This window comes from Poecilia mexicana, unplaced genomic scaffold (genome assembly GCF_051168715.1).
Source record: "Poecilia mexicana isolate PSO_F unplaced genomic scaffold, ASM5116871v1 scaffold_6, whole genome shotgun sequence".
Taxonomy (NCBI): Eukaryota; Metazoa; Chordata; class Actinopteri; order Cyprinodontiformes; family Poeciliidae; genus Poecilia; species Poecilia mexicana.
In genome coordinates, this window is record NW_028263375.1 from 15,723,949 (window position 1) to 15,749,643 (window position 25,695).

The 25,695-nt window shown below is 39.9% G+C and overlaps 2 protein-coding genes across 3 annotated transcripts in view; one reads left to right on the forward strand and one right to left on the reverse strand.

Annotated features, from left to right (window-relative positions):
- Positions 1–6,298: 6,298 nt before the first annotated feature.
- Positions 6,299–11,368, forward strand: arsa (arylsulfatase A). Its single transcript, XM_014971183.2, has 8 exons — positions 6,299–6,561; positions 6,744–6,984; positions 7,065–7,283; positions 7,819–7,988; positions 8,740–8,864; positions 9,675–9,802; positions 9,907–10,009; positions 10,774–11,368. The coding sequence occupies exons 1-8, from the start codon at positions 6,341–6,343 to the stop codon at positions 11,067–11,069; spliced, it is 1,503 nt and encodes a 500-aa protein (XP_014826669.2). The 5' UTR covers positions 6,299–6,340; the 3' UTR covers positions 11,070–11,368.
- mapk8ip2 (mitogen-activated protein kinase 8 interacting protein 2) overlaps positions 11,360–25,695 on the reverse strand; it is a 30,789-nt gene continuing 16,453 nt past the window's right edge. The window contains exons 3-14 of one of the 2 annotated variants that reach the window (XM_014971173.2): positions 22,144–22,383; positions 21,962–22,040; positions 21,707–21,808; positions 19,072–21,262; positions 18,763–18,971; positions 18,223–18,298; positions 17,630–17,802; positions 17,430–17,539; positions 16,262–16,384; positions 16,074–16,144; positions 15,885–15,983; positions 11,360–14,739 (exon numbers count right to left, since the gene is read on the reverse strand). In XM_014971173.2, the coding sequence (XP_014826659.2) occupies positions 14,667–14,739; positions 15,885–15,983; positions 16,074–16,144; positions 16,262–16,384; positions 17,430–17,539; positions 17,630–17,802; positions 18,223–18,298; positions 18,763–18,971; positions 19,072–21,262; positions 21,707–21,808; positions 21,962–22,040; positions 22,144–22,383 (3,546 nt within the window). In that variant the 3' untranslated portion in view covers positions 11,360–14,666. Of the gene's footprint in view, positions 14,740–15,884; positions 15,984–16,073; positions 16,145–16,261; positions 16,385–17,429; positions 17,540–17,629; positions 17,803–18,222; positions 18,299–18,762; positions 18,972–19,071; positions 21,263–21,580; positions 21,809–21,961; positions 22,041–22,143; positions 22,384–25,695 lie in introns of both variants that reach the window. The other variant, XM_088006310.1, reaches the window with a different exon arrangement.

The window sequence follows — 25,695 nt, forward strand, 5'->3', positions numbered from 1 at the left end:
TTGACAAAAGTGCATACTGCCCCAGCAGGTTCTCAAACATTTATGAGTTCTTCAGCTCATGTTGCTCCATGGAGGCCTGTCAGATTTCATTGCATAATTCGGTGCTCTGATCGAGCTTCTATTGTGCCAACATACCTCTATTTGCCAGGATGTTTTCTATTGCAGCTCCATCTGCTCAGGAACTGGAATAACAATGACTGAGAGTGTACCGGTGTTCTGATTATCTGTGCTACCTAGTCAGATTTTTCTACCGTAGCACGGATAGATAGCTATGTACGGAAGAGGATTAGGGCCCCTGACAAAAAAGAATTCTGACTTTAATATCAGAATTCTGACTTTAATATCAGAATTCTGACTTTTTTCCCAGAATTCTGACTTCTTTTTTTTTCAGTGGCCCTAATCCTCTTCTGTAGCTATGTCTATCTGTTGGCGCTAGTGCACAGGTAGAATGTATTAATAAGAAACCTGCTGAGTAAGCAGCATGTGACGTAGCATCGACGTGTGCATGTGCATTACCACAAGGTAGGATGGATTAATGGGTAGGACGGATTAATGGGTAGCACAGAAAGTTACAACACCGGCTGGTCCCTATTTAAGCAGCAGATTGTAAGAAAAATCTCATGTTGCATTAAATGTAATGAGGGATTAAAGCTGCATTCAGTTTGACGATTGTCTTATTATGTGGTGATAATGTGCGTAATAACTGTAATTTATTATAATGAGACATGATTTGTTTGGTAATACTAAATTAAAAACCCACAAATATACAGCTATTTTCGTACGAGTTGCTTGTATTCATCACTATCACAGAGGCTACTTTAAAGCTGTATGCTTAAATACATTCACACGAGGGCACAATAATAGAAGTTATGCTCATTTATATCTTTGTATGTCTGGATCTGAGATAATTTAGCACAAGAAAAAGCTAATTTACTAACTGCAGCGCTGCAATTAAACAGATTCTACAGATATCAGTTGCCTAGCAAAAGCCTATTTTCTGTTGAGTAAATCTAATAGTATTGTCAGGAAGGAGAGATTTACAAGACAATGTCTGCTGAGCTGGAGCAATTATTTAAATATATTATTTTTCCTCTTGGAGAGTCTGTCAGGATCCGTACATTAAAGTAGTCAAGAGGAACTGTGATCTAATGGCGCCCACTTGTGTTAAACAGGCCCACCTGCACCATGTCATGTTGTCTTCCACTGACACGTCTGCACGGCACTTCACAGTTTAGCTCACAGGTTCACACAGTCGACACCTTGTCAAATGACAAAGAAAGACAGAGAAATAAAGAGAAAATAACTGAGAACTGGTTTTCGCACCGACTTGCTGTTGCTTCTTCACTCCTTCGTCTTCCAGATAATTCCTTTGTGCATCTATTGTGAAAATAAATTTGCAGTAAGCTGTGAACACATCATAGGCAGAAACAAAAGGGGGAAGGAGAGAAGAGGTGGGGACTGAGACTTCCTGCAGGTTTCTGTTTTTTTATCGTCTGTTTAGACTTTGTTTTCTATATCAGCTCTGCAGTTTCTATTTGCACCTACATCTCCATCTGCCTGAATACAGTAGCTATGTTCATGTAAATCATTAATGTATGTGTGCGTAAAGGAAACAATCGAACTTCTATAAAAAAAAAAACCTCAAATTACAGTGCATTTATTGTAGACACAAACAATTATTACATTTATTACTATTACTCAAAATGATTTACAGCGAATGAAACCTTTCCCAGAAAATTTGAATGTTACATAAGAGCAATGAATTATACATTTTAAATGTTGGCCTAGTCAAAAGTATCTCCGTCCATGTACTGTGCTGTATATACATACAGCATACGATACTTGGCTGGTTCTCATTTTGCAGTAGTTATGGCATCAATGCTGCATGAAATTGAGGCAATCAGCCTGTGGCTTTGCTGAGGGGTAAGTAAGCCTCGTTTGATTTTGCTCATCTGCATTGTTGGCTGGCGTTTAATTAATCTTCCTCATAAGCACAGTGAAACTACAGTAATTAAAGGAGGTGCTGGGTACTGAACTACCTCATTGGCTACCCTCGGTATGTGAGGACACAGGGCTGAGTCTCTGACAGGATGGTCAGCAGCCCCGCAGGGAACCGTGCTGTCATCTTCACTGCAGGGTTTTCCGTCAACTCCACACACTGCCACCTGGAAAAGTTCTCTGATGGCTCTAGCTGGCCTCATCACAGGTGAGGACGACTCACAGTACAGACTTCGTGGGCTGGTGCCATCGGAACCAAAACCCGATCATCACTGCTAAAACCAAGGAGCTGGTGTAAACTTCTGCAGGTGCAGACTCACCTCACTGGCATCGGTGAACATCCAAGGAGTGAACTTTAAGATAGTTTAAGTAGTGTTCACCTGGACAATCAACTGGACTGGACTCACACTTGACAACTCTGTGAAGGGAGGGTCAGACTGTACCAGCTGAGAAGGCTGCGGTCTTTTGGAGTGCAAGGTTAGGGTACTAACCCACAGACATTATTTGACTCTATGGTGACATCAGTAATCTTCTATGGTTTTGTCTGTTGGAGCAGAAACGTATCTGCAGCTGAGATTAAATGGTTAGATAAGTTCATCAGGAAGGACAGCTCTGTGCTAAGACTCTCCCTCGACCCAGTGCAGGTGGTGGGAGACAGAAGGACTCTGGCTATAAAATCACATCACTGATGGACAGATTCTCCCACCCGACACATGAAGCTGTTGCTCAGCTGGAGAGCTCCCTCAGTGACAGATTGCTTCATCCGAAATGCACAAAGGAGCGTTATCAGAGATCCTTCCACTCAGCAGCTGTCAGACCTGATAACCATCACTGCTCCCAACAAACTCAATAAGGGTTCACACATATTCTAGCATCTGTACAGCTTTACTCATTCTGAGTAATATTCTCCTATCAGCATATCTCTGCTGTTGCACAGTTTTTATTGTCACTTACTATAAATTGTCTGTTTAATGCTTAAATACACATGCCTGTTGTACATTTGTAAATTAACCTACTCAAATTCATATTCCTTTGGACTAGGGCACATTATTTTTATTTTATTTTTACCTACACAATATTTATGTTGAAATTTTGCCCTTACTGTACAGTATTTTTCTTCTTCATTCTGTTTTTTTATTTATTGCTTTAATCTACCTGCTTTGATTGCCTTTTATTTTGCTGCTGTTGCACAGAAATTTCCCCATTCTGGAACAATAAAGGATATTTCTATTCTGCTCTATTGGTTCCCCAAGTCATTATCAACTGTGAAGACCTTCTCTCTGAATCTCAAGCAAATTAAATTCTGTTGTTCTCCACTCTTCTGTCAGACTCTGGGATTTAGATTTCAAACTCCAATGCAAATCTGAAAAATGCATAAAACATAATTGTACATACTTGCTACAAAAACGTCCTGTGGAAACATCCATATACAGCGAGCGTAACTAGTGTTGGGTCACAGAAACACACAGATTTACACCCACCTGCACTCAGACACAAGGTTGAGAGGCCTTTCACAGCTTTCGCTGCTTCACACTCACTTTCATTTACTATTCATGAAAAGGTCAGAGCAGTCATCCCCCTACCGAAAAACACTAAAAACACGTCCAGGGGGCTGCATGAGCTTTTGTTTATGCCCAGTGGCTCTCCTTATTCTTCTTCATGAAATGTTTACACCTCCAATGAAAAACAACCTCGCAGGTAATTCATGGATTCAAAACCTTAACAGTAATTATCCATCTTACGCTCCTATTTATGGCAGCCACTATGTTTTCTAGAAAAGGCTAATGGAGTAATTATTGACTCATCATCCAGGTGGTCTTACTGAGTATGAAATCTTTAATAGTTGTCCTTGCTTTAAATAAGACATCTGTTCAGAAATACGGGAGCCTCCTCTGCAACGCTCCACAGTCACACCATCCCCTGCAGAGATGTTTCTATACGAGTCTGTCTTTGAGAAGATTAGAAGAGCGGAGCTCCAACTGTGAAATAGTTCTTCAAAAGTTCCCAGACACTGTGATGTTTCTGCATGGCCCCGGCTAATTCCTTTTCAACCTCCCTGCGTGCACAATGTACATAACCGCAGATGTTTAGTGGTAGCCTAACAGATCACAACATACACAGTGCTGGAGAAACACAAAGATGCGCGCATCAAATTTATGCTGATAAAATCCTCTTTTTGAAACAACAAAGCATTTTACTTGAAAGAGAATAGCAGAAAATAAATGCGATGTTAGCGTTACGCCCATTCTGTCGTTTTAGATACTTTATTTCTCTACACTCCTGTTCCTCTCTCCCACCTTCCACAACTTCCACACACACAAATTCACAAATGCACAGCGGCTGCTAAATCTAGGTCATCACTGTGGAGAGATGTGAAAGTGAATGATAAATCAAAAGCATCAATTTCCCCGAGGCTAGATTGTGGCAGTGGACAGCATGTAAGCCAAATGAAAGGTAGATGAAGGCACACAGAGTTGTATATGTATGACTTTAGAAGACATTGCAATGGTACACATTAATTCCTAAAGTTATTTTAAAACCAGAGCCACAGCTGCTGGTCACCTAACTCAACCTACAGCCAACATTAAAATGTCAACATCAATTGTTTGTTATGATTTGCTTTCCCCAATAAATAAGACATTTTAAAATTTCATAACAGAGTGATCAGGCAGGGAAACCCCACAAAGCCTGTATTTGAGAATAATAAGTGCAGGATCAAATTAAATCATATCTCTCTTTTGCTCTCGCATTATGCCACCCTGTGCAAATGCAGGGGTGTACCCTTTTCAGTCTTCACCATCTCATCTCCTCACTGATGTTTGCTCCTGAAAATACACAAAGTAAACAGGCCCTGTATTCTTTTAACGTTCCAAAATCATCTGTGACGTCCAATTCTGCACATGCCGATGAATTCTGCACTACACTGTCAATGGTCTATTTTTCTTGTGTTTGAGGAATAGGCCACATGTCGGCCTGAATCAGTGGAAAACTGTGGACTAAAGCATCACCAACAGGCTTAACTTCATTCAAGAGGAAAGCAAAATATTAGATGACATGGGTGAACAGAAGAGTTCATTCTAGGCAGATCGTGGAAAATTTGGATACAGAAGAAACCTGGAGTTTATGATGATGTGCTCATTACAGAAAGTTGAATTATTATTATCCATCCATTGTCTGTACCCATTTATTCTTGCAGGTCTGCAGAGGGGCTGGTGCCTATCTTTACTGAACATTGGGCAGGAGGCAGGGAACACCCCTGGACTGGTCTGCAGTCCATATTGCAGGACATCACATAGACATGCAGGACAAACAACCATACACACACACACACACACACACACACACACACACACACACACACACACACACACACACACACACACACACACACACACACACACACACACACACACACATTCATACAATTTAGAGAGACATATTTGCCTCACAGTCCCCAGACTCAGGACAATAGAGGCAATATTGCTACCAAATGTGCCACTGTGCACCCCCATACATTATTACATTATTACACACCCTGCATAATAATGTATATTATTACAATGGAGGTATACGACGGTATGTAAATATCATTCAAATTTATTATTATTAACTATATTGTAAAGCAAACAATATGACATGGCAAAACCTTCTACACTTAACTTTAACAACAGATAAACATCGCAAAGATTCTGGACTGTTCTAGAATAAGAAACCCAGCTGTCAAAAGCATGGTTGGTATGCATGGATAAAATCAACATGCTTTGCAGACAGGACCAGAAAAAAACTAATCCATCTACTTTGTCCAGTTCAGTTGTGCGGAAAATAAAAACTACATTTCCCATCAACCTATGACGTCACGCGCTCAAAACTACAGTGACCAACCATGTGACCTGTTTTTGCGTATTCATTTAATCGGGATATTCTGCTTCAGAGAAAGAAAAATAAATACGAGTCTCTATAAAGCTTGGTATTTTTTCAGTTAAGTATATTTTAAATCCTTCCGTTACTATTGGACAGGGATTTTTAACATTGATTTATAATCTAAACGCCAAGTCTCTATTTTGACGTTCTTCGTAAGCGAAACATTTGGAAATCCAATTTAATGATTTTTAGTGCAGCATGAGTAAGCTTAGTTAAGTACAGACGGAAATATCTAGTAATTAAACGTAAAGACATTTGTAATGTTAGTTAATCTCGGTGTCTATAATTTACCATAGAACAATTTAAATCATTTTACATGATTTAAAATTTTCTCGGCTTTTTCCGAGGGACCACAAACGCCGCACTGATTTTGTTTCGGAAGTCACTTCCTTTTCTTTACAGAGTTAGAGGTCGGGTCATAATGGCTTACCTGCTCTTCACCTGCCTTGTTCTCTATGTTTTGTCCATTTGCTCTGCTTCACCGCCGAATTTCGTGCTTTTCTTCGCAGATGATCTGGGATTCGGGGACTTGGGCTGTTATGGACACCCGAGTTCACTGACTCCTAACCTGGACCGCCTGGCAGCAGAAGGACTTCGATTTACAGATTTTTACTGCACCAGTCCGGTCTGCAGCCCCTCTAGGTACCCCACCGCCTTATGACAAGGTGGTCAACAAGCAATTTATTGTACTAATTTGATAATATAACAAGTGTTTGGGATACCAATTCTGTCCCGTTCTGCAGCTTTAATTTCCCTGCATTATTAAAAGATGTCCTATTGGATTGCATTAACTAACTACCTCAATTGCATTGCTTGCTTCTCAGAGCATCGTTGCTGACAGGTCGCTACCAGACCCGCTCAGGCATCTTTCCAGGTGTATTTTACCCAGGCTCCATTGGGGGTCTCCCACTGAATGAGACCACCATTGCAGAGGTGTTGAAACCTTTGGGTTATGCCACAGCTGCTGTGGGGAAGTGGCACTTAGGCTATGGAGCCAATGGAACATTTCTTCCAACCCAACAGGGGTTTGACCAGTACTTGGGAATCCCATACTCTCACGACCAGGTTAGAGTTTCAAAACCTAAAAAAAAAAATTACATTTGAAATGATCTATATCTAAATCTGCTTTTCTGCTTTTCTCTCAGGGGCCGTGCCAGAACTTGACCTGTTTCCCTCCAGATGTAAAGTGCTTTGGACTTTGTGATGTTGGAGTAGTAACCGTCCCTTTGGTCCATAATGATAAGATCAAGCAGCAACCAGTCAACTTCCTTGATCTGGAAAAGTCATACAGCGACTTTGCAACCAATTTTATAATCACATCTGTCAAGAAAAATCAGCCTTTCTTTCTCTACTACCCATCACATGTAAGTAATAAAACAATGTGAGATTTGACAATAATTTTTTTCTAGTACACTTTAGTTATGTTGCAGACAGTGAAAGGGTAATTAATAATATAACTGTCACTGAATCACTAAATAACTTCAGTGACTCAAGCCAAGAAGTTTATTTTGTATGATTCTAGATTTATTATGCGTCTGTTACAAATCAAACGTGTACTTTTTACAAGAAACTCATTGGTTTTTCTGTCATTTGCCTAGTTTTTATGTTGCCTCCATAAAGCTCTTAATAACATCAAAACACAACTTTTTCTTTTTTATATATATTTTTATGCAGGCTTAGCTTCTTGAGTTTTTCCTCTTCAGGTGTTTTTTTTTTCTGTTTTGAGAGTTTGCTCAGACTAAAGATAGTATTATTCGCTCACATTTAACTGCAAGAGTGTTTTACAATTCCAGCAGGACCAAATGTATTTTAAAATCTGTAGTTTTTTCTATACACGTAGTATTTCGTATTTTTTAGCTATATTTGGATTATATTTTCCATCATGCTTTTTTTTTTCAGCACACTCACTACCCTCAGTATGCTGGTACCAGAGCAGCAGGTCACTCTCTGAGAGGTCCATTTGGTGACGCCCTCTTTGAGTTTGACAGCACAATAGGAAACCTAATAGCGACGCTGGAACAGATGGGCGTGATCAACAACACACTTGTGTTCTTCACTGCTGACAATGGGTTGGTCGGTTGTTGTGGTAAAGAAATGAAAAAGAGTAGAGATGTTAAAGACATGCACCTTTTTTGCTGATATTTTACAGTAATACAGAAGTACCTGTCCTTTTTCTCTTACTGTGTTTAAAAAATGCAACCCACTGTTGTAGTAAGTCCTGAAAAATGTGACAAGGGCTCGCCTTTCATTTTTGTCGTCGTTTTGAGCGTTAATGTTCATCTCTCACTTGAAAATGGTTTAGGAATAATATAACTCTCATGTACTGCTAAGGCAGATCCGTCAGGGAGGTAGAGTGATACATTAGATGGCTTTTGCTCTGTTCTGAGAATGAGAATCGACTGATGAACTTAGCCACATAAAATAACTTGAACAAATGATTAAAAACATGTTCTTTTAGCATAGCTGAAAAAAAAAAACATTTCAGGAAGTTTTGTGCTATGAACTGACAGACACTTTTTATAGAGCAAGAAGGAGAAGTGAGACCCTCAAAACATGTGATTTCTAATGTTACAGCATCACTTGCACATTACAGAAGCAGTGATTACAAACAGAGATCTGTTCTCCTGTGATGTAACCCTGTCTACCCACATCATTTTTGAAGAGACTGAAAACTTGTAAACAATCTCAGCAATGTTTGATATAATTAGAGTATTATTTCTCTCTGCGTGTGTGTGTGTGTGTGTGTGTGCGTGTGTGTGTGTGTGTGTGTGTGTGTGTGTGTGTGTGTGCGTGTGCGTGTGTGTGTGTGTGTGTGTGTAGGCCTGAACTGATGCGTATGTCGCGTGGTGGAAACTCAGGCCCACTGAGATGTGGCAAAGGTACAACATATGATGGAGGCATGAGGGAGCCAGCCATTGCATTCTGGCCAGGGGTCATCAGACCAGGTAAGGACAAACTACCTCTTCTCACCTCTGATGTTTTTCTGGTTTTAGTCACACATCATAAATTACCTTAATGACTATATTTATGAGCACAGTGCTCATAAATATAGTCATTATATTTTTTGCCAGGAGGCTTAGTAACGTGGCTTTATGGCCCTTTGACGTCACCCCCTTCACTCGTGTCTTTGTTTTGCCCATTGTTTTCTCTGAATGTTGCCATTTGCCCTAATGTGTCCTTTCCTCTTGTTTGTTTTTTGTTTTAGGTGGAGTACTCTCTATTTAACCCAGAAAATGATTATTTTAGTTTATTAGTAATATCGGAAATTGTGGAGTACGCACTGGAACAGTCACTGCTTAGTTTATATTACTTTTAACCCAGAAAAGGATTTAGAACAAACTTAGAATTGTGGAGTACTCACTTTAACCCAGAAAAGGAGTTAGATCAGTCACTCTTTAGCTTATTTTATCAGAAACTGTAGAGTACTCACTATTTAGAAATGAAATTAGATACTTAGCAACCCTGAACAGGAGCACTTAGTTTACATACTTTAGAACAACATTAGATTATTTTTCTCTCCTTTTTTTCTTTCCTTTGGTTTGTTATTTTGTTTGTGTTTCCTGTTAACTCATGTAAAGCACTTTGAATTGCCTTGTTGCTGAAAATCTGCTATATAAATAAAATTACCTCACCTTACCTTACTGCTAGGGTTAACTTTGTTTTTATCTTCTTAGTCATCTCCTGTCAGTATGAAAGCATTTATTGTAATGAGCCTGCAGTCACAGCGGCTCTGTTTCTGGACTGTTTCTGTTAAGGGGTGACCCATGAGATGGCCAGCACTCTGGATATCCTCCCAACCATTGCGAGTCTGGCTGGAGCCAAGCTTCCCCCGGTGATACTGGATGGGTTTGATATGACAGATCTCCTCTTTCACAAAGGAAAGGTGACAGCTGTGTCCTCTTGTGTTCTTTAATTAAAGAGCGATTTTTTTAAACCAGGCTGACTTAAGCATAATATGTGTCTTTGATCTCATTCTCTGTTTTGCAGAGTAAAAGGGAGGCAATGATGTTCTACCCCATAGATCCTAATGAAAAATACGGCCTGTTTGCTGTAAGATTGGGAAAGTACAAGGCCCACTTTTACACCAGAGGTAGAACCCAAAGCACACAGAGTATACTGAGTGTAAAGCAATTTTTTGTGTGAAATATGAATGGTTTCATCAGTCTGTTTAAATAATGACTTTTAGTCATCGATTGTTAATGTATCCCACAACTTTATTCAAAAAAGGTTTAAAAAAAGGGACCGTCAATGTGCGTGAATTATTTACTATTCGTACTAGACAGAAATCTAAATAAATTACACCAAAATCCTGGACACAGTTAAAATGTAAAAACCTTCAGAATTGTACAGCTCATTGATTTGCACGGTTTATATCTGTAAGTGTTTGGTTGTATTCTGCTGTGAGTTAACAAATGGAAAAGCTTCATCTTTTCTCATACCATCTTATCATATTTAGAAACATGTCCAGTTGATGTGCACAATCTTTTATTTTAATGAGCTTTACTGAAGGGGGATGTTGAGAATGTTGCTATAGACGTCAAAAGCTATAGAAATGAAGAATAAAGCAGGGATGTCAAAACATGTCCAAATCATTCTAAGGTCCATCTGTGATCCTCAAAAAGGTTCTTTCCTGCTAGCAGTATTTGCAGAAAGATGTTAATTGGGATAATATTTTGACAAATAAAAATGTTCTTAAAATGGTAAATATTATTTATAGCACAAAGTAGTTGTCTGTTCTTAAACATATGAAGTAGGTATTTTCAATACAATAGCATTTTTTTAAGAAAGAAAAACCCAAGAGTTATGCAGTTAATCTGAAACTTGCTGATTTCTTTTACTGTTTTTCCCCATTAGGCGCCACCCACAGTGCTACCACCCCCGACCAGGATTGTTCCGATTTTGCGGTCCTCAAGGTCCATAATCCACCTCTCATTTTTGACCTGGAGGCCGACCCCTCAGAGCACTACCCTCTTCCTCTGGACAAGAGACCCGACATCCAAGCCGTGCTGGTGCAGATAAAGAAAGTCAAGGCGCAGTTTGAGGCGACCATGATCTTTGGAGAAAGCCAGATATCAAAGGGAGAGAACCCGGATCTTGAGCCCTGCTGCAGTCCTGGGTGTAGTCCCAAGCCCACCTGCTGCCACTGCTGATTGGTGGCTTTGGGGGTGTTTGTGAAGACGAGGTGGGAGGAGACATATTTCACTGAATTGATCCTAAAATCTAAAGATCAGAGGACATTAAGGTCATGTGGGGTTTTGCACTAATCATACTACAATATTTTCCTCAATGAGGAAATTTTCTTCTGATTAACATTGATGTCTTTTGGTACTGTATGTTTCCCAACTTGAATACAAATGTTTGAATATTTGTACAAAAATGTTCACCTTAACATTCCTACAAAATAAAATGTATGTGAAGCTCAATAAAGACGACAAAAAAGTTTCAGACATCAAGCATATATTTTATTCATAAGACCAAACCCATGACAAGGCAGAGTGAATTTTTTTTGTTGTTGTTTTGCAATTTTTCTTAAGTTTTCCTTGAATTTTTAAAGATACAAGATAGGTTATGTTGGCTTTTTCCACATACTGTTTTTGCTCTAGGTATACAGTGCTGAATCTCGTTGAAGTAATAAAGTCAAAAGTTTGGTTTAACTGTATTTCTCAGTGGCTATATGGGACTAGACCATCCTCAAAGGCTGCTTTAGTGGAGCTGCTTTGAAGAGAACGGGGTTTTTAACTCGGCTGGAACAAGATAGAAAACGTAGTCGGAAGCGAGTAGATACATAGATCAGAGATGGATCACGCTGTTTTTGCTCAGAGGCGATGACCACAACGGGCAAGACGCGATACGATAGTTTTCCAGTGGCATCTGAGTGGGTTTAACTCCACTGTTAACGTGGTGCGGAGGGTCGCTCTCGCACTCTGGTGGCCCCACAGCTCACAGATGTGCCCTAAGTGTGCTGCCGAAGCCTGTCTGTGTAGAAACTATGGAGCCAGCAGGAAAGTTCCACCTGAGTGGCGAAACGTAACACATTCAAATTAAATTATTGCAGATCACGTAGATTTAAGTCTTTTCTTTGTTTTTAGGGATTTTTGTCTGGTTGTGATCTTTTTTTTTTTTTTTTAATAATGAATTTTTTAAATCATTTTACATACTCATTTTGTCAACATACTCAACATAAAGGACACAGTACTTAGATTTTCTATTGTATATACATGACCTAACTGACAGCGATATATATGTAGATAAAACCCTCACCCCTGCCATGTCGACATATACCACTGAAATCCTTCAGGTCGGGAGTGTGTTCTTTATCATGACTGAACGTAGCAGAGAAAGACGCGAAATATCTGGCTAAGGTAACAAGAGCAATGTTTGCCGCTGGAAGCCTGAGTTTCAAATAACAGATGACTGCGGTGCCCGTTTCGTTTTTAGGTGTACCTCCGTCTTCTCCTATCTAAAAATATATGTTTCCGCAGTGTCAACACCGGCGGAGATTATTGAGTGCATTGTTTCATCTTTAACAAGCCTAGAAGCATTAAATAAATGCGGGGAACCGGTGACTATTTTGTAGTTTACACGACTATAAAAACTCTCTTTAAAGCTCTAAGAAAAGGTTAGATTTCACTGATACCTGGACCAAGCAATAGCAGTTTACTGTGTCACTGACATGCAGCCACTGTTCGAACTAGTCTCTTTCCGAAATTTCAAAATAAAACAAAATGTTGGCTAACACATCACCCAAAACCACGATAATTCAGTCAAAACATTGAGAATATGGCTTGTCGGGGTCGGAGGGGGCGTCCAGCTATCTTTGACCTGAAAATCACATACACTCCAGCAAAGCAGATTTTGCAGGTTCAATTGTGAGATTTTGTTTGTCTGGCTCAAATATGCCACAATCTAATTAATAAATATTTTATTTGATAAATATTTAAAATATGATCTTATATGTTTTTTTATAAATGCATTAATTAAATCAATAAATGTGTAATATATTAATGTGTCAATAATATATTAATACCCAAATCTAAATTGAAACCATTAATAAAAAGTAATTTGTTTTGTGCCAAAATAAATATTTATTTTATATTTCCAGTGCTACAGTTCAAGTTGAAAAAAAAAATAAGAATAATACTGAAAGCAAGAATAATAATAAAAGGCTGCACAGTGACACACATAGCAGCACTGCTGCCTTGCCGCAAGAAGGTCCTGGGTTCGAATCCCGGGGTCTTTCTGCTTGGAGTTTGCATGTTTTACCTCTGCATGCAGACTCTCTGCATTGTCCTGCCCCACTGACCGCTGGAGATAGGCACCAGGACCCCTCACAGCCCCACTAAAGATAAGCATGTTAGATAGTGTATGGATAGACAATAATAACAGTATTATAAAAAGATTATCAATGATAAATAGATTTATAAAAACAAATCATGTTATTACTCTGGATAGTCTGTAATGTCTAAATGATTAACAACAACAACGGTCATCTTGCCTGTAGCAGTGTTTGTTCCTGTCCTTCGATGGGTTAGACAGGAAGATAAAAATAAATTCAAGGGGTCCTGAAAAACAGAGCTACAAAGCTAAATGAAACAGACTCTAAGATAATTACATATCCTTTTAACATATAATAAAAGCAAACTTCTAAGTTTGAATTTGTTAAAACACTGAACATAATACAAGATATATTTGTTAATTAATCTAATGCATTTATTTTTCTTTGAATTATTACGTGTATAAATATCTACAAAACAATGTATTTATTAATTGAATTGTGGCACTTTTGGGCTTCGGTAAATTTGCCATGAAAGCTACTTGTGGTAAAAAGTCAACAAGCAAGACAACTGTCAGGTCAGGACAGGAGGGAAAATCAATGCTGTTATGTGATTCAGACAGTTACTGGATCTAATCCAATGTGAATAAAATATCTGCAGAGCTAATGGCATTAAAAGTTAGTTCCAAGTCAACTTTTCCAAGCTTATTCCACTTTTACATCTGGTGTTTTCCCGTCAGAGCAAGCCATTGTTTCATTACTTTTTTTTTTTTACCCACATCAAAATCTATAGCAAAATCAGTCCCGTCTGTGTTCCCAATCAGATTCAATGAGGCAATGTATGTCTGTCTACTTTCTATACACGTATTTACAACACACACTTTATCTTGTACGAGACGCAGGGAGTAGGTTGAATAAAAGAGCCGCTAACTTTCTCTAATCGACTCCAACATTTTCTTCAGTACAAAGCAAGTTAGCTGTTTAAACCAAAACCAAAAAAAAAAAAAAAAAAAGATATTTACAAACCTTTTGATTCTACACCATTCCCTTACGATTGTTGAGCTGCTTATCATTCACTTGGATATGTGTATTTGTTGGTGTCAGTGTGCAGCAACCCTACCAGCCATGCATTGAGAAGTGATACAGCCGTAGTAGGTATAATGTAAGTTCAAATCAATAACTTTTTTTAAATAAACAGGTGCTCAGCTTTTTAGTTTTATATCATAGAAAAAAAAACGGTAAAAGAAACAGGCAATCAGGGAAATCAACGGGAAAAGGGATGAATGAAATCAGTCTAATAAATAGCTTACTGTAGAAACGATGATCCCAGTTTGAGAAGGATGCAGGAAAATATTTTACAGTGATCCTGGAGGAACGTAAATAAAAGTAAAGAAAGACTGACAGTGTCCTCTGGTGGAAAACTTAACCAATGTACACAAGCTGTAGAGGAAAGGGGTCGTGATGTGAGCTCCGTCTACTCCAGGTAGATGTCTTCGGTAGGGCAGGCGTACTCCAGGTGTTCTTGGTAGTACTCTTGGAAGGCTCGACTGCAGAAAAAAGAGAAAAAAAAAAACAGACATGGGGACTGGTGTTACATTTTAAAATTCGCTTTAGCATCTTGATGTTTTAGAATGAATGCCCAGGTACCATAGCACAAAAAATATAAATGTGAAAAAAAAAAAAAACACTGGTCATGCTTAGGCTCAGGTCTTGTTATTGTGTCTACAGAAGGCAGCATGAGAAGCCGATAGGTAAAACTGAGCCTCGCTGTCGGAACTTAATATTTTCGCAGACAGCGACGTATCTGCGTCTTTAAATACTCAGACATACAGTGGCTGAATGAGATGTGAGAAATGCTGCAATCTTTTAAGTTGTCACCTCCTGCCCACTTAAAACTAGGGTGGGACAAAAATTGATCGCTTCTGACTTTTAATGTTTGATTCCAAAGTGCTTCACACTACAGTCTTTTAGCATGCAACTAAAAGATCTAAAAAACAACAACAACAAAAAAACACAACATATTCTGATACGGAGAAATTCAAGAACAGATGGTCAAAAGTAATTGTTGCAAATATTACATGGGCGTTATTGCTTTGATAGATATTTCCCCCTCTTTTGATAAAAAAAAAATCCTTTTGTGTCTTTTCAGGTCGTTTTATTAGATATTAAAATTAGTTTGCTGATCTGAAAGATTTAACTGTGAAAAAAAAAGCAGTACGAGAACACGCTACCAATCTTTTTGTTTTTTTCATTTTTACAGTACTGTATTTTCTACATCTATTATCAAAGAGGAGGTAGTTTACTTATGCTAGTACCTTACGACATAGAACAAGTAAAATGGACAAATATTAGAACTTACACTTAGATCTCATTCACTGATTCTTCACAGTTTTCCAGGAACAATAAAACTACTTTTTACTGGTTGGTTGGAACCAGCTCGGATGTTTGTTTGAAACATAGGAACTGTTTTAACCCTTACTTAAGAGCATTGTTTTAGCATAGGTAAATAAAATGCAGTCTTGGTCATTTATATTACCGAGATAAACTGATAAATTTTAAACCAAGATAAAGTGATAAATTGGGCCCTTTTCCTTGTTCGTTGAAATGAGACTTAACAGACACAAAAACAATTTCACTATTTCTCGATCATTGTTGGATTGCATTAATCAACATTTTAATAATACAGACGCACCCGACACACTCAGCCACAGGCCGCATGGATTCCTGGGATACAAACACATGGCAAGCAAATCTGTTCAGCATTGGATGCTTGGTGATGAAGCCAAAGTAGCTGCAGAGAGATGAGAGCAACATGATGCAATCAGTCAGGTGTTAGTGTGCAGTAAAAACAAGAGGGCGGAGGGCGGGAGGCCTTGCTTACCAGTTGTTCCTCGGATGACATCCACAGAAAGAGATGTTCTTCATCTGGAAGAAGTGACTACATCTGTCGTACTGGGGGTGAGAAGAGAAAGATGGACAGAATTTAGAACAAGATTATAGATTAATGAGGGAAGTAAAATTATTCTGCACAAGATGGATGTTCTGTCTCATGTATTTATTCATCCGTACCTCATCAAGGGTGTCATATTCGTCGTCCAAACTCATGATTAGTTTAACTCCTTGCAAGCTGATCTCCAGCTCGCAGAGAGAAGGAGGTCGCACATGTACCGTCCGTTTTCTCGACATCGCAATCTACATGACAAAAAGCGTGTTCATGAGGCTATTGATAGTTTTTCAGGGTGGTGTTTGGTAAGTATGTAGTGTCGGTCAGAAGTTTGCATAAGCTTGTGATCTACAGAGTGAACTTTGCATTAATTGTGGCTATTATTGATGACCTATATTATTTTTTGCTTTTATTTTGTTCCTCAAGGTGGAATGATTGTACAACTTCAATAAAATTTAAAATCAAGATATGTGCACACACATTTGAATTTAATGCAAATTTTACTCAATTCACATAGGTTCAAACTTATCAACACAGGCTCAACTAAACATATACATCTTCACTGATATTTAGTATATTATTCCTTCTCAAGTTGCAAAGAAACCACATACTTTTTGTAGCTATCAACTCCTTATAGCAGAATTGGTTGAGCTCATTTAAATTGGTCGATTTCCTGGCATGAACTGAGCTTTTAAGCATGGTCCATAATTTGAGGTCATCACATTGGGGAGGACATCCAGGAAGCCTTTAAAAATAGCAATAATGTCTTTGGGATTGTTGGCTTGTTGTTCTGGGCCCCATCTGTATTGAAGTTTTTCAAAGATGAGAATGCCATGCCAAATGAAAGCATGGTTGTAGTAGAAGTACTTGTTCCTAACTACAAAAATGTATGGTGTCTCTCTTGACTTAAGATCATTTATCCAAACACAGGTGGAAGCACAGTTATGTTTGCGAATGTGTTTGTATCACTGATTCAGAATGGATTAGAGAAAATCCACCATAAACTGAAACTTGCTTTACAAATACCAGTTCTTAACATATATTGAAAATAATCTGGAAAGAGAACACTGATTCCTGATTTCCTAACAATCAGGAAAATTTCATTTGCTCAGTGGAAACATCTTGTATCACTTTTTTTTTTTTTTGCTTGTTTATTGTTACTGTGGATGTTTGTTTTCTGTTTTCAGCAAAATATGTAGTCAAAGTTAATTTGACATCCATGTTCATAACCAGGGTGTTTATGTGTGTCAGTAAGGAATGTATGTATGCTTTAATATTTTTCATTTTTCTTACCTTTTGCATTGCAGCACAGAGAATGCCATTGCCTTGGTGGTAAGGAACCTCAACAGAACCCAAAAACTGAACATTGAACGTCTCAATCCACCCTGGATTCCTTTTCAGGCCTATGGAGGGCAAAACAAATGTGTTACGCTTTTGTAATCCTTAGTTCAGTGAAATGTTAAAAAGTACTGCAGATGCATGTCATCACTCACTCAGCAACTCTTTGGACTGGCCTATGACCTCATGGGCATAGAAGGCAGGAAAGATCCCTTTTTCTCCTGTCCGCATGTTGTAGCCTCTGTACCAATAGTCATCTTCTTCTTCCTCCACATATAAAGGATCGTCCACATCCAGCTCCAGTTCATCCTCATGTCTAGGAATGAACCTGTACAAGGCACAGACAAAACAATGATATTGTTGTAAAATGCTGCGTTTGCTTCTATAAGGTCTTCCATTGTGGACAGAGGAATGGAGAAAGAACACCTCTCTTGCACAGTGAAGGCCGTTTTGGGCTTTCCTCGTCATTTTGTTTAGTTTGGAGATGCGTGGCAGCTGATCTCATTGTTGTCAGCCACCTAACACCACCCAGTTCTACAAGTAACCATTACATTTTCTCTTCTCCTAAGTGTTGATGATTGCCTCAGAACACAGTCAACCACATTATTCACATTTAATTTCTCTGTACAAGAGTTTTCCAACTTAATGCTCTGGGTTTATACATTTACGAATCATGTGGCAATGTTTTGGATAGTTTATACTTTCTTTATTCACTTGTTATCTGTTTGCAGGAACTCTAAAAGTTCACCTGTACACTGCTCTGTGTGTCTGGTCCCGCTCCTCTCCGTTGATGGTACATGAGAAAAGTCCAAAGGATTCTGTGCCTGCATGGAAGACAGAAAAATTATAAATGACTCATTTTGATATAATCAGGAAAGCGTTATTTCATTTGCTCAGTGCAAACATCTTGTTTCACTTTTTTATTGTTGCTGTGAATTCCTTTGCTGTGGATGTCTGTTTTCTGTTTTCAGCAAAATATGTAGCTGGGAAGTGTTAATGCAGGAAAGTCAGAAAACATAATAAATGCTGTTGAGGAAATACTCCCCCCCCCTTTTTACGTTTAGTACTAAGGAGGTACCTTCACAGTAGGATAGGGTACCTACTGTGAAGGCAGCAATATGTTAAACTTTTAACGCAAAATATTCATAAAAGGGGTAGTTGATTCAGATCTACAGAATTTCCTTATGCCTACTGTGTTTAAAAAGAGCTAAAATGTTTGCCTTTTGAAAAAAAAGTAATAAAAGCTAGTTTAGAAGCTATTAATTTTTTTTTTTTTTGCACCGCTTACTTGAGGAGCGGGAGGTGCTGTTGACGAACACATTTAGGAACTTCTTGGAAAATGGCAGATCGGCCTCTGGAGAGGAGTCCTCCGAAGAGCTCAAAAGTTCTGGCCTGATCCCTTCATTGTCGTGCCTGTAGCCGACCTTGCCAGTCTCCAATGGCTCTTCATCACATAAGGTAGACAGCTCACTGTCATCACTCAAAACTGAGGTGCATCTAAAAGAACAAAACAGCAAGAAATAAAGGTTGATCACAGATAAAATTGAAGGTCACTTTGTACTCTATTTTCTCATTTTTCAAACAATGTTAGGCCTACCGCCGAAGGCTAACTAGTTCCAGCGTTGTATTCTCATCCACCACAAGTGTGTACTTCATGGAGTCATAAGCCAGTCCATCATCTTCATTCGATTGCCTGAGAATCAGGTCTTTCTCACACAGTGGGAGGTCATGGTCAGGTAACGGATGATTGTGCACACTGGAATCAATCGGTGGTGAGCTGTCGAGTTCTAAATCACTACCACCATACGATTGATTCCTCATGCTACCCATGAAAGAATAAGAGTCACCATCGTCCTCCTCTTCATCATTGTCAGTAGAGTAGGTAAGACTAAAGCAGCGATTGGTCTGAGCGGTCGGTATGTCGAGCGTCAGACTGTTTTTGACCTCTGTGATTCGCTCAAGAGATGCAGATGAACGACTTGTTGGCCTGGGTTCAGTTTCCCGCCCCTCGTCCTTGTCACTTATCACACTCTCGCTGAGGCTGGGCGAGTCTAAATCCCTTCTGCCTTCCATCATTAAGTCGTTATTAGGTTCTTCGTCCTCTGGTCTCCCGGCATTCTTTGATAGCTTCTCTGTGGAGTTCTTGTCACAGTCTATATTGGCATACAAGGTGGTTTCCTCCTCTAGATTTGCACAGCGCTCTAAAATCAGTGGGCTTATAGTATCAGCAGTAGGGTTGCTCATATAGAGATGAGAACTTGCTCCTGGCTCCAACATCTCTTTTCTGTAGCCTTTGCCTTCTTTTTCCCTTTCCTGTGACCTTTCTATTTCTGCTTTCTTATCCTGGGTCTCATCATTGAAATCATCTCCATCTCCAATATCGGAAGATGGGGAGATGGTATCAGACACAGATGCCTTCCTCCTAAAGCACTCTTCAGGGCAACTAATTGGATATGAGCCCTCGGAAATCATCCTATTCACTAAGTTACTAAGAAGCCATGGGGAGTCTGAATTCTCACTTAGGTCATCTTCACTCTCTGATTCGGACTCCCCCTCACTTGTTTCATCATACTCATCTGCACATGGCATTAGTCTGGGCCCCACTGGCAGGTAGAAGGAGCGTTTGAAACTCTCCAGGCCATGGTCTGGTTCTATCTCGAGCACCATTGGTCTGGACAGACGATCGTCGCAGCACTGGGCTGGAGGCAGCGTCTCATCTGGATCGGCATGGTGCTCACAAGCCAGCTCATCATCCACACTCTGCATCCCCATCAGAGCCTGACCATCATCATAGGACTCAGGAGGTAAGATGGGTGAACCAACAAGTGAGGGTGTGGCGATAGTAGGTGAGGGATTAGGGGAAGGAGAAGGTAGAAGAGAGTCTTCTTTGATTGGATCACGCTGGCCCAAAAGCAGAGATGTTTTGAGGCCAACAATTCCACTGTCCTGTTCTAACTCGGTATCTGGGTCTAGTTCCTGGTCGGATGTTGGTGAGCTGGCCTCCTCAATTGAGTTGGTAAGGTGAGACGAACGTCCACTGCTGCTCTCATCACTTGTCAAGTCCAACTCTGTTTCTGAAATAGAGGAGATCATGTTGGAAACCACAGGACCCCCACAAGTAAATGCTGCTTCCAGTTCCCCTTCAACGTCAGAATCAGAACCTGGAGAGCTAAGGTCCTTGTCCTGGTCTGAAGTCACATAACCCTGCTGGTTCATGTCTGCTATCCCTGGGTCTGAGGATGGGGAGGTTGAATCATTAGCCGCTGGCTCCACAGCAGAAACTGTTTGAGTATCTGAATGGATGGACTGGTCTGGAGCTTCTGAGCGCCTTGACGAGTGATAGCTGGAGAAAGGCGCGGGCTCAGACGGCTCAATCGAAGGGAATTCAACATAAGACGATTGATTCTCCTTGCAGACCATGTCATAGGCCTCCTTGCAAATGAACTCCACTTCAAAGTCCTTCTCCAGCTCTTCATCAGACAAGGGTGTATCAGCGCCCTCATTTCCTCCCATGGGAGCCGTGGATGATAAACAATGACTGGTGCCATCTGGGTCAGGATCGTTTTCTGGTTCCATACCAGACTCGCTGGTGATTGTATAAGTGTCTGTGGCACGCCGGTTTGAGTGTTTATGGTTATGGTCACTGTTGAGGTCATGGTCCACCTCTGTGTCTGAACACTGGGAGTGCTCGTCTACAGAGGGTACTCTGGCTGTCTGGATTGTTGGGTCTGCCTTTGGGTCAGTAAACTCTGAAGGACATGGGTTGGACCTGTGCTGACCAAATGATCCTGTAAAGATAATAGTGTTGCAGAAAGAAAACATGGTAAACACAAAAAACACAGCACTTGCAACTTTAATGAAGTTGATGATGATGAAACGGAGATAAAAGGGAGACAATCTAAGGAGCTGAGATAGAGAAATGTAAACATGCTTGAGAAAAATAAAGGCTAATCTCTGATTTAAACTGATCAATATTCATTAAAAACAAAATATAAGCAAATGCCTATATAAAAAAAAAAGCTAAATGATTTTTCAAGTTGTACGTTAAATCAAATCCACAACACAGCACTACATCACACCGATGTAAATGGGGATGAAATTCAAGCTTGATGGGCTGGCCTTCGTGTTACCATATTCTGGCCTTTCCCGTCTGTTGCCCTCCATGTCGCAGAGGAGGGGCCTATGAGGAGACTGGGGGTTCCCGCCCTCCCCTGCTTGTTTTGGTGGAGTACCTTTGCTCTGCAACCCTGGAGCCTGGGAAAGTGGAGAGGCTCTGCACTGGCCTGTCACATGGCTACCATCCTCCAAGCATGAGTGGGTTGGAGACAGACGACCTGAAAGTAGGAAAGGTCCTACTTTTGTCAGTTCAAAGCTAACTGAACTTCAGTGAAGAGTTGGAAGTATTTATTTTTCATATTCACTATGTTTTGCTTTGTACAATAAAATAATTTCCATCAAGTGCTTTACAGATAATGTGATGAGCTCACCTTGTGAAGTTGGATTGCGTAAAGAGTCTTGCCAACTTCCTTTCTTTGGGGACAGACTGCTGTTGTTGTTCAACGAATCCTAGTGAACGAGATCCAGTATTATAAAAGATTGTATGTGGCTAATAGAAAGAGCTTACTTGAGGTTGGTGCGTTCTGGTTGATTAAATCCTGAATCTGCATACCTGCGACACAGCGGTGGTAAGATTCAACGTGGTGGGTCTGCTCTTCAGAGTGCCCAAGGTAGGGGAGGGAGGAGGAGATGCAGAGGGAGACGGGGGTGCATCAGGGTCAACTTCTTCCTCTTCATCCTCTTCATCCTCTTCATCCTCGTCTTCATCATCAATCATCTCAAACTCTTGGAAGTCATCCTGGAAGGAGCAGACTGGGTGGTGCATGTCACTCTTCTCCAGGATGAGGGAATCCTAAAAGAGAGAGAGAGAGAGTTAGTTATTGTGATATAATAATATATATCAGTGATTGTTGAACAGCAAACCACAGTGTTACTCCTGGATCTTGAATTGTCAGTTGGATAATGCCACTTTCTTAAAAATTGTCACCACAACCCTATCTCCCACTCCAAATGTATTATTACAGTCTTCCATGTGACACTGAAGAGGAGTGTCAACTATGACAGCCCCACATTGTCCAGAGCCTTCAGAATTTCAGGCCAAATCTCATCCACATCTGGCACCCTGTCACTGAGGAGCTTTTAAACTTCCTCAGAGACTTCTGCCACAGTAGTGGAATCTCATTCTCCCGAGTCTTTAGGAGGACATGGTGGCTGATCGGATTGAGAAGATCCTCAAAGTGCTTGTTTAGCTGCTGACATTGTCCTCAGTCCAGAGTCACAGTTTCCACTCCAAAGCCTACGTAGCTCGTGATCGTTTCCATTCTCTTTCTCTCACTCACTGAAAGGTCAAAAATAATACAAATGAAAGTCTCTCTTGGTAGCCTTTTTGAATTTCTCCCATTCTCAAATGTTTGCTTTTGCAACCACAGAAGCTGATTCAGGAGTCCCCAAAGACGACCAAGACCTGAAGTCCTCCATTTGTAACGGAAATCCTGGACGTGGTACATTTGGATCCCATTTCCCCAATCTCCCTCGGGACATAAAATAAATTCTCCCAGAGAAGTGAATTGAAGATCACTCAGAGAGGCTCCTTGGCCATATGTTCCTAGTTCACCCCCCTCATTTGTGTTTACCAGATCTGCCCAGTAGCCTATCACCAGACAGTGATCAGTTGATAGCTCTGCCCCTCCAGATGTAACACAGCACGTCTGATGATATGATTACAAAACTGATCATCGACCTTTGGTCCAAAGTGGGCTGGTACCAAGTACACTTATAAACAACCAAGTGCTTGAAGATGGTGTTTGTTATTGCTATTCCGTGCCTCACACAAAAGTCCAATAACAAAGCAGCAACTGAGTTCAGATCAGCAAGGCCACTCTCCCCGATCAAGCTCTGCAGGTAACATCATCATCACCCACATCGACATGAAGCCCCCCACTGAATCCCCAGATGGCACTCCTTCCAGGACACCATCCAGAGACTCCAAGAAGGCCAGATGATTTGAAATGCAGTTCAGTACCTAAGCAGGAAGAACAGTCAGAACCTTTCTTGGTGAACGGAAAAGAAAAAAATTAAAAATGGACAAATACTGATTTAAAAAAGCAGATAAAAATTCAGAAAATTATTTTAAAGTATAAAAAGTTATCCTTTACAATACATTTAATGTCTGTTGGGTTCAAACCTACTAGCTCTGTTACAGATACTGCAGTATTTTCTCTTTTGATGGCACTTTAAAACAATCATGTAGACAGACGCATGTTAGTTTAGCAGGTCATACAATGTGGGAAAGCTCAAAGCGTATAAATACTTATGCAAAATTTAGTATTATTCTTTATAATAAGAGATGGGCAAACATTGAAATGGAGCTCATGTTCAACTGTTTTTCACGTTCATGAGTATTGCTTTTGCCTTTCTCAGCATCAGCTTCATGACAAAGATGATAAGGCTTTGCAGACGGTAGGGTAATAGAGCTCACTAGCAAGTTTGAGGTCAACAAAATAAAATTAGATCAAACACGTCTGTATCGGATTTCATTGGTTTACCGGAAAGCACAACACTAAATGGTTGAGGTTCAATAAACCACACCTCCTCTGTTGGTTTCAGATGTGCACAGCAGCTGAAAACATTTGCTTATGCTATACTACACATACAAAAAAATGCATGTGTAGGGAATAGGGGCTCGTGTGTTCCTTCGCACAAGCCCCTATTCCCTACTTTGAATTTAACAATGCCTGGACTGATTTGTCCGTTTCATCCCGTTAACAAGCGCAGCAGTTTCTGTGCCTCTAAGTGCCGTCTGTTTAATGGACGAACCAAAGATCACCCTCTCACCCACACCCACCACACAATTCTGCTGATGCCTGATGCATCCACTTTATGCTACAGAATCTGAAATCAACACTCAGCCTGCTGCATAGGGACTACACATGAATATGCAAACTTGTATCTCTTTAACATATCTCTTGTTGAGGATTTAGTTGTTAACATACAGTGGAATGTTTGGGGAAAAAAAGATATTGTTTTCCCCGGAGGAGGATGGCTCTGAGGCAAATATCTGCAGTCACTATGTAAAAAAGCCAAGGCTCCTTTTTTTCCACACAATATTTGAGCATATGTGGCATATAACAATATGGCAGTGTAAAAACCTTAAAGATCCATATCTAGGTTGTGAAAACGCTTCAACTGCCGGGGGACAACACTCTGCAGCATCACAACACATCCTCTAGCAAGGCCACCTGACAGACAGGCAGGCGGGATTAAAAAAAATAAAACAAAACTATAAATAAGAAGTGTGTGTTGGCAAAAATCAATCCCTGCAGTCTCCAGTTCCCAAGGACAACCCACCCAGCCCAGTAGCATGCATCCTGTCGACTAGTAGACAATGCTGCACTTCTGCATACGAGCCACTGGGAATATACTTACTGACTCAGATAGAAAATGTATTCAGTTTATTAATCAGCAGGCTTACATTTTACTGTACTAGGACACTATTTAACCTAAGCCAATTATATGAGTTCCCAGTTGACATCCTGCTGATATCCTTCATATAAACATTTCAGCAACTTTACAGGAGCAAGGAGAGCTGTAACTGTAGCAAATATACTTAAAAGCAGAGAAGCTTTGCGATCTCTAATTAGTAGACCGCAGGCCAGATGACCATGGCTGATTCCGAATCAAATGACTCTGCTGCAGCTGAATATCAGAGGAACAGTATGATGGCTTCCCTAATGGAAAAAAAAAATAAATAAAAATCCTTTTACCAGTGCAGAAAACAGACCCTTTGGGTCAAATTATAGCATCATGTATCCTACTGAGCAGAAGAACCGACAGCGAAAAGGGTTAGAGAGCCTGAAGATGAGAACTTGAAGCAAATAACATAACACTTGTTGGGTGAAACCAGAGACAAAGAACAATTTTAAAATGAACCGATAAAATCAAAGCACCTTGGCGGTAGGAGAGACTTAATAGCTTAAGTTTTAAAAAAATATATATATATTGAGAAAGATTGTTGCAGACAGGAAAAGATAATTATTATTTTTTTATTATTATTATGATATGGGGTTAGTTTATTTTTTTGCAAAGTGTTTAATTTATATTTGATGCTGGAAACCATTTAAAATGCCTTGTGTGGAGGCCAAGTTAATGTGGAAAATATCCAGTT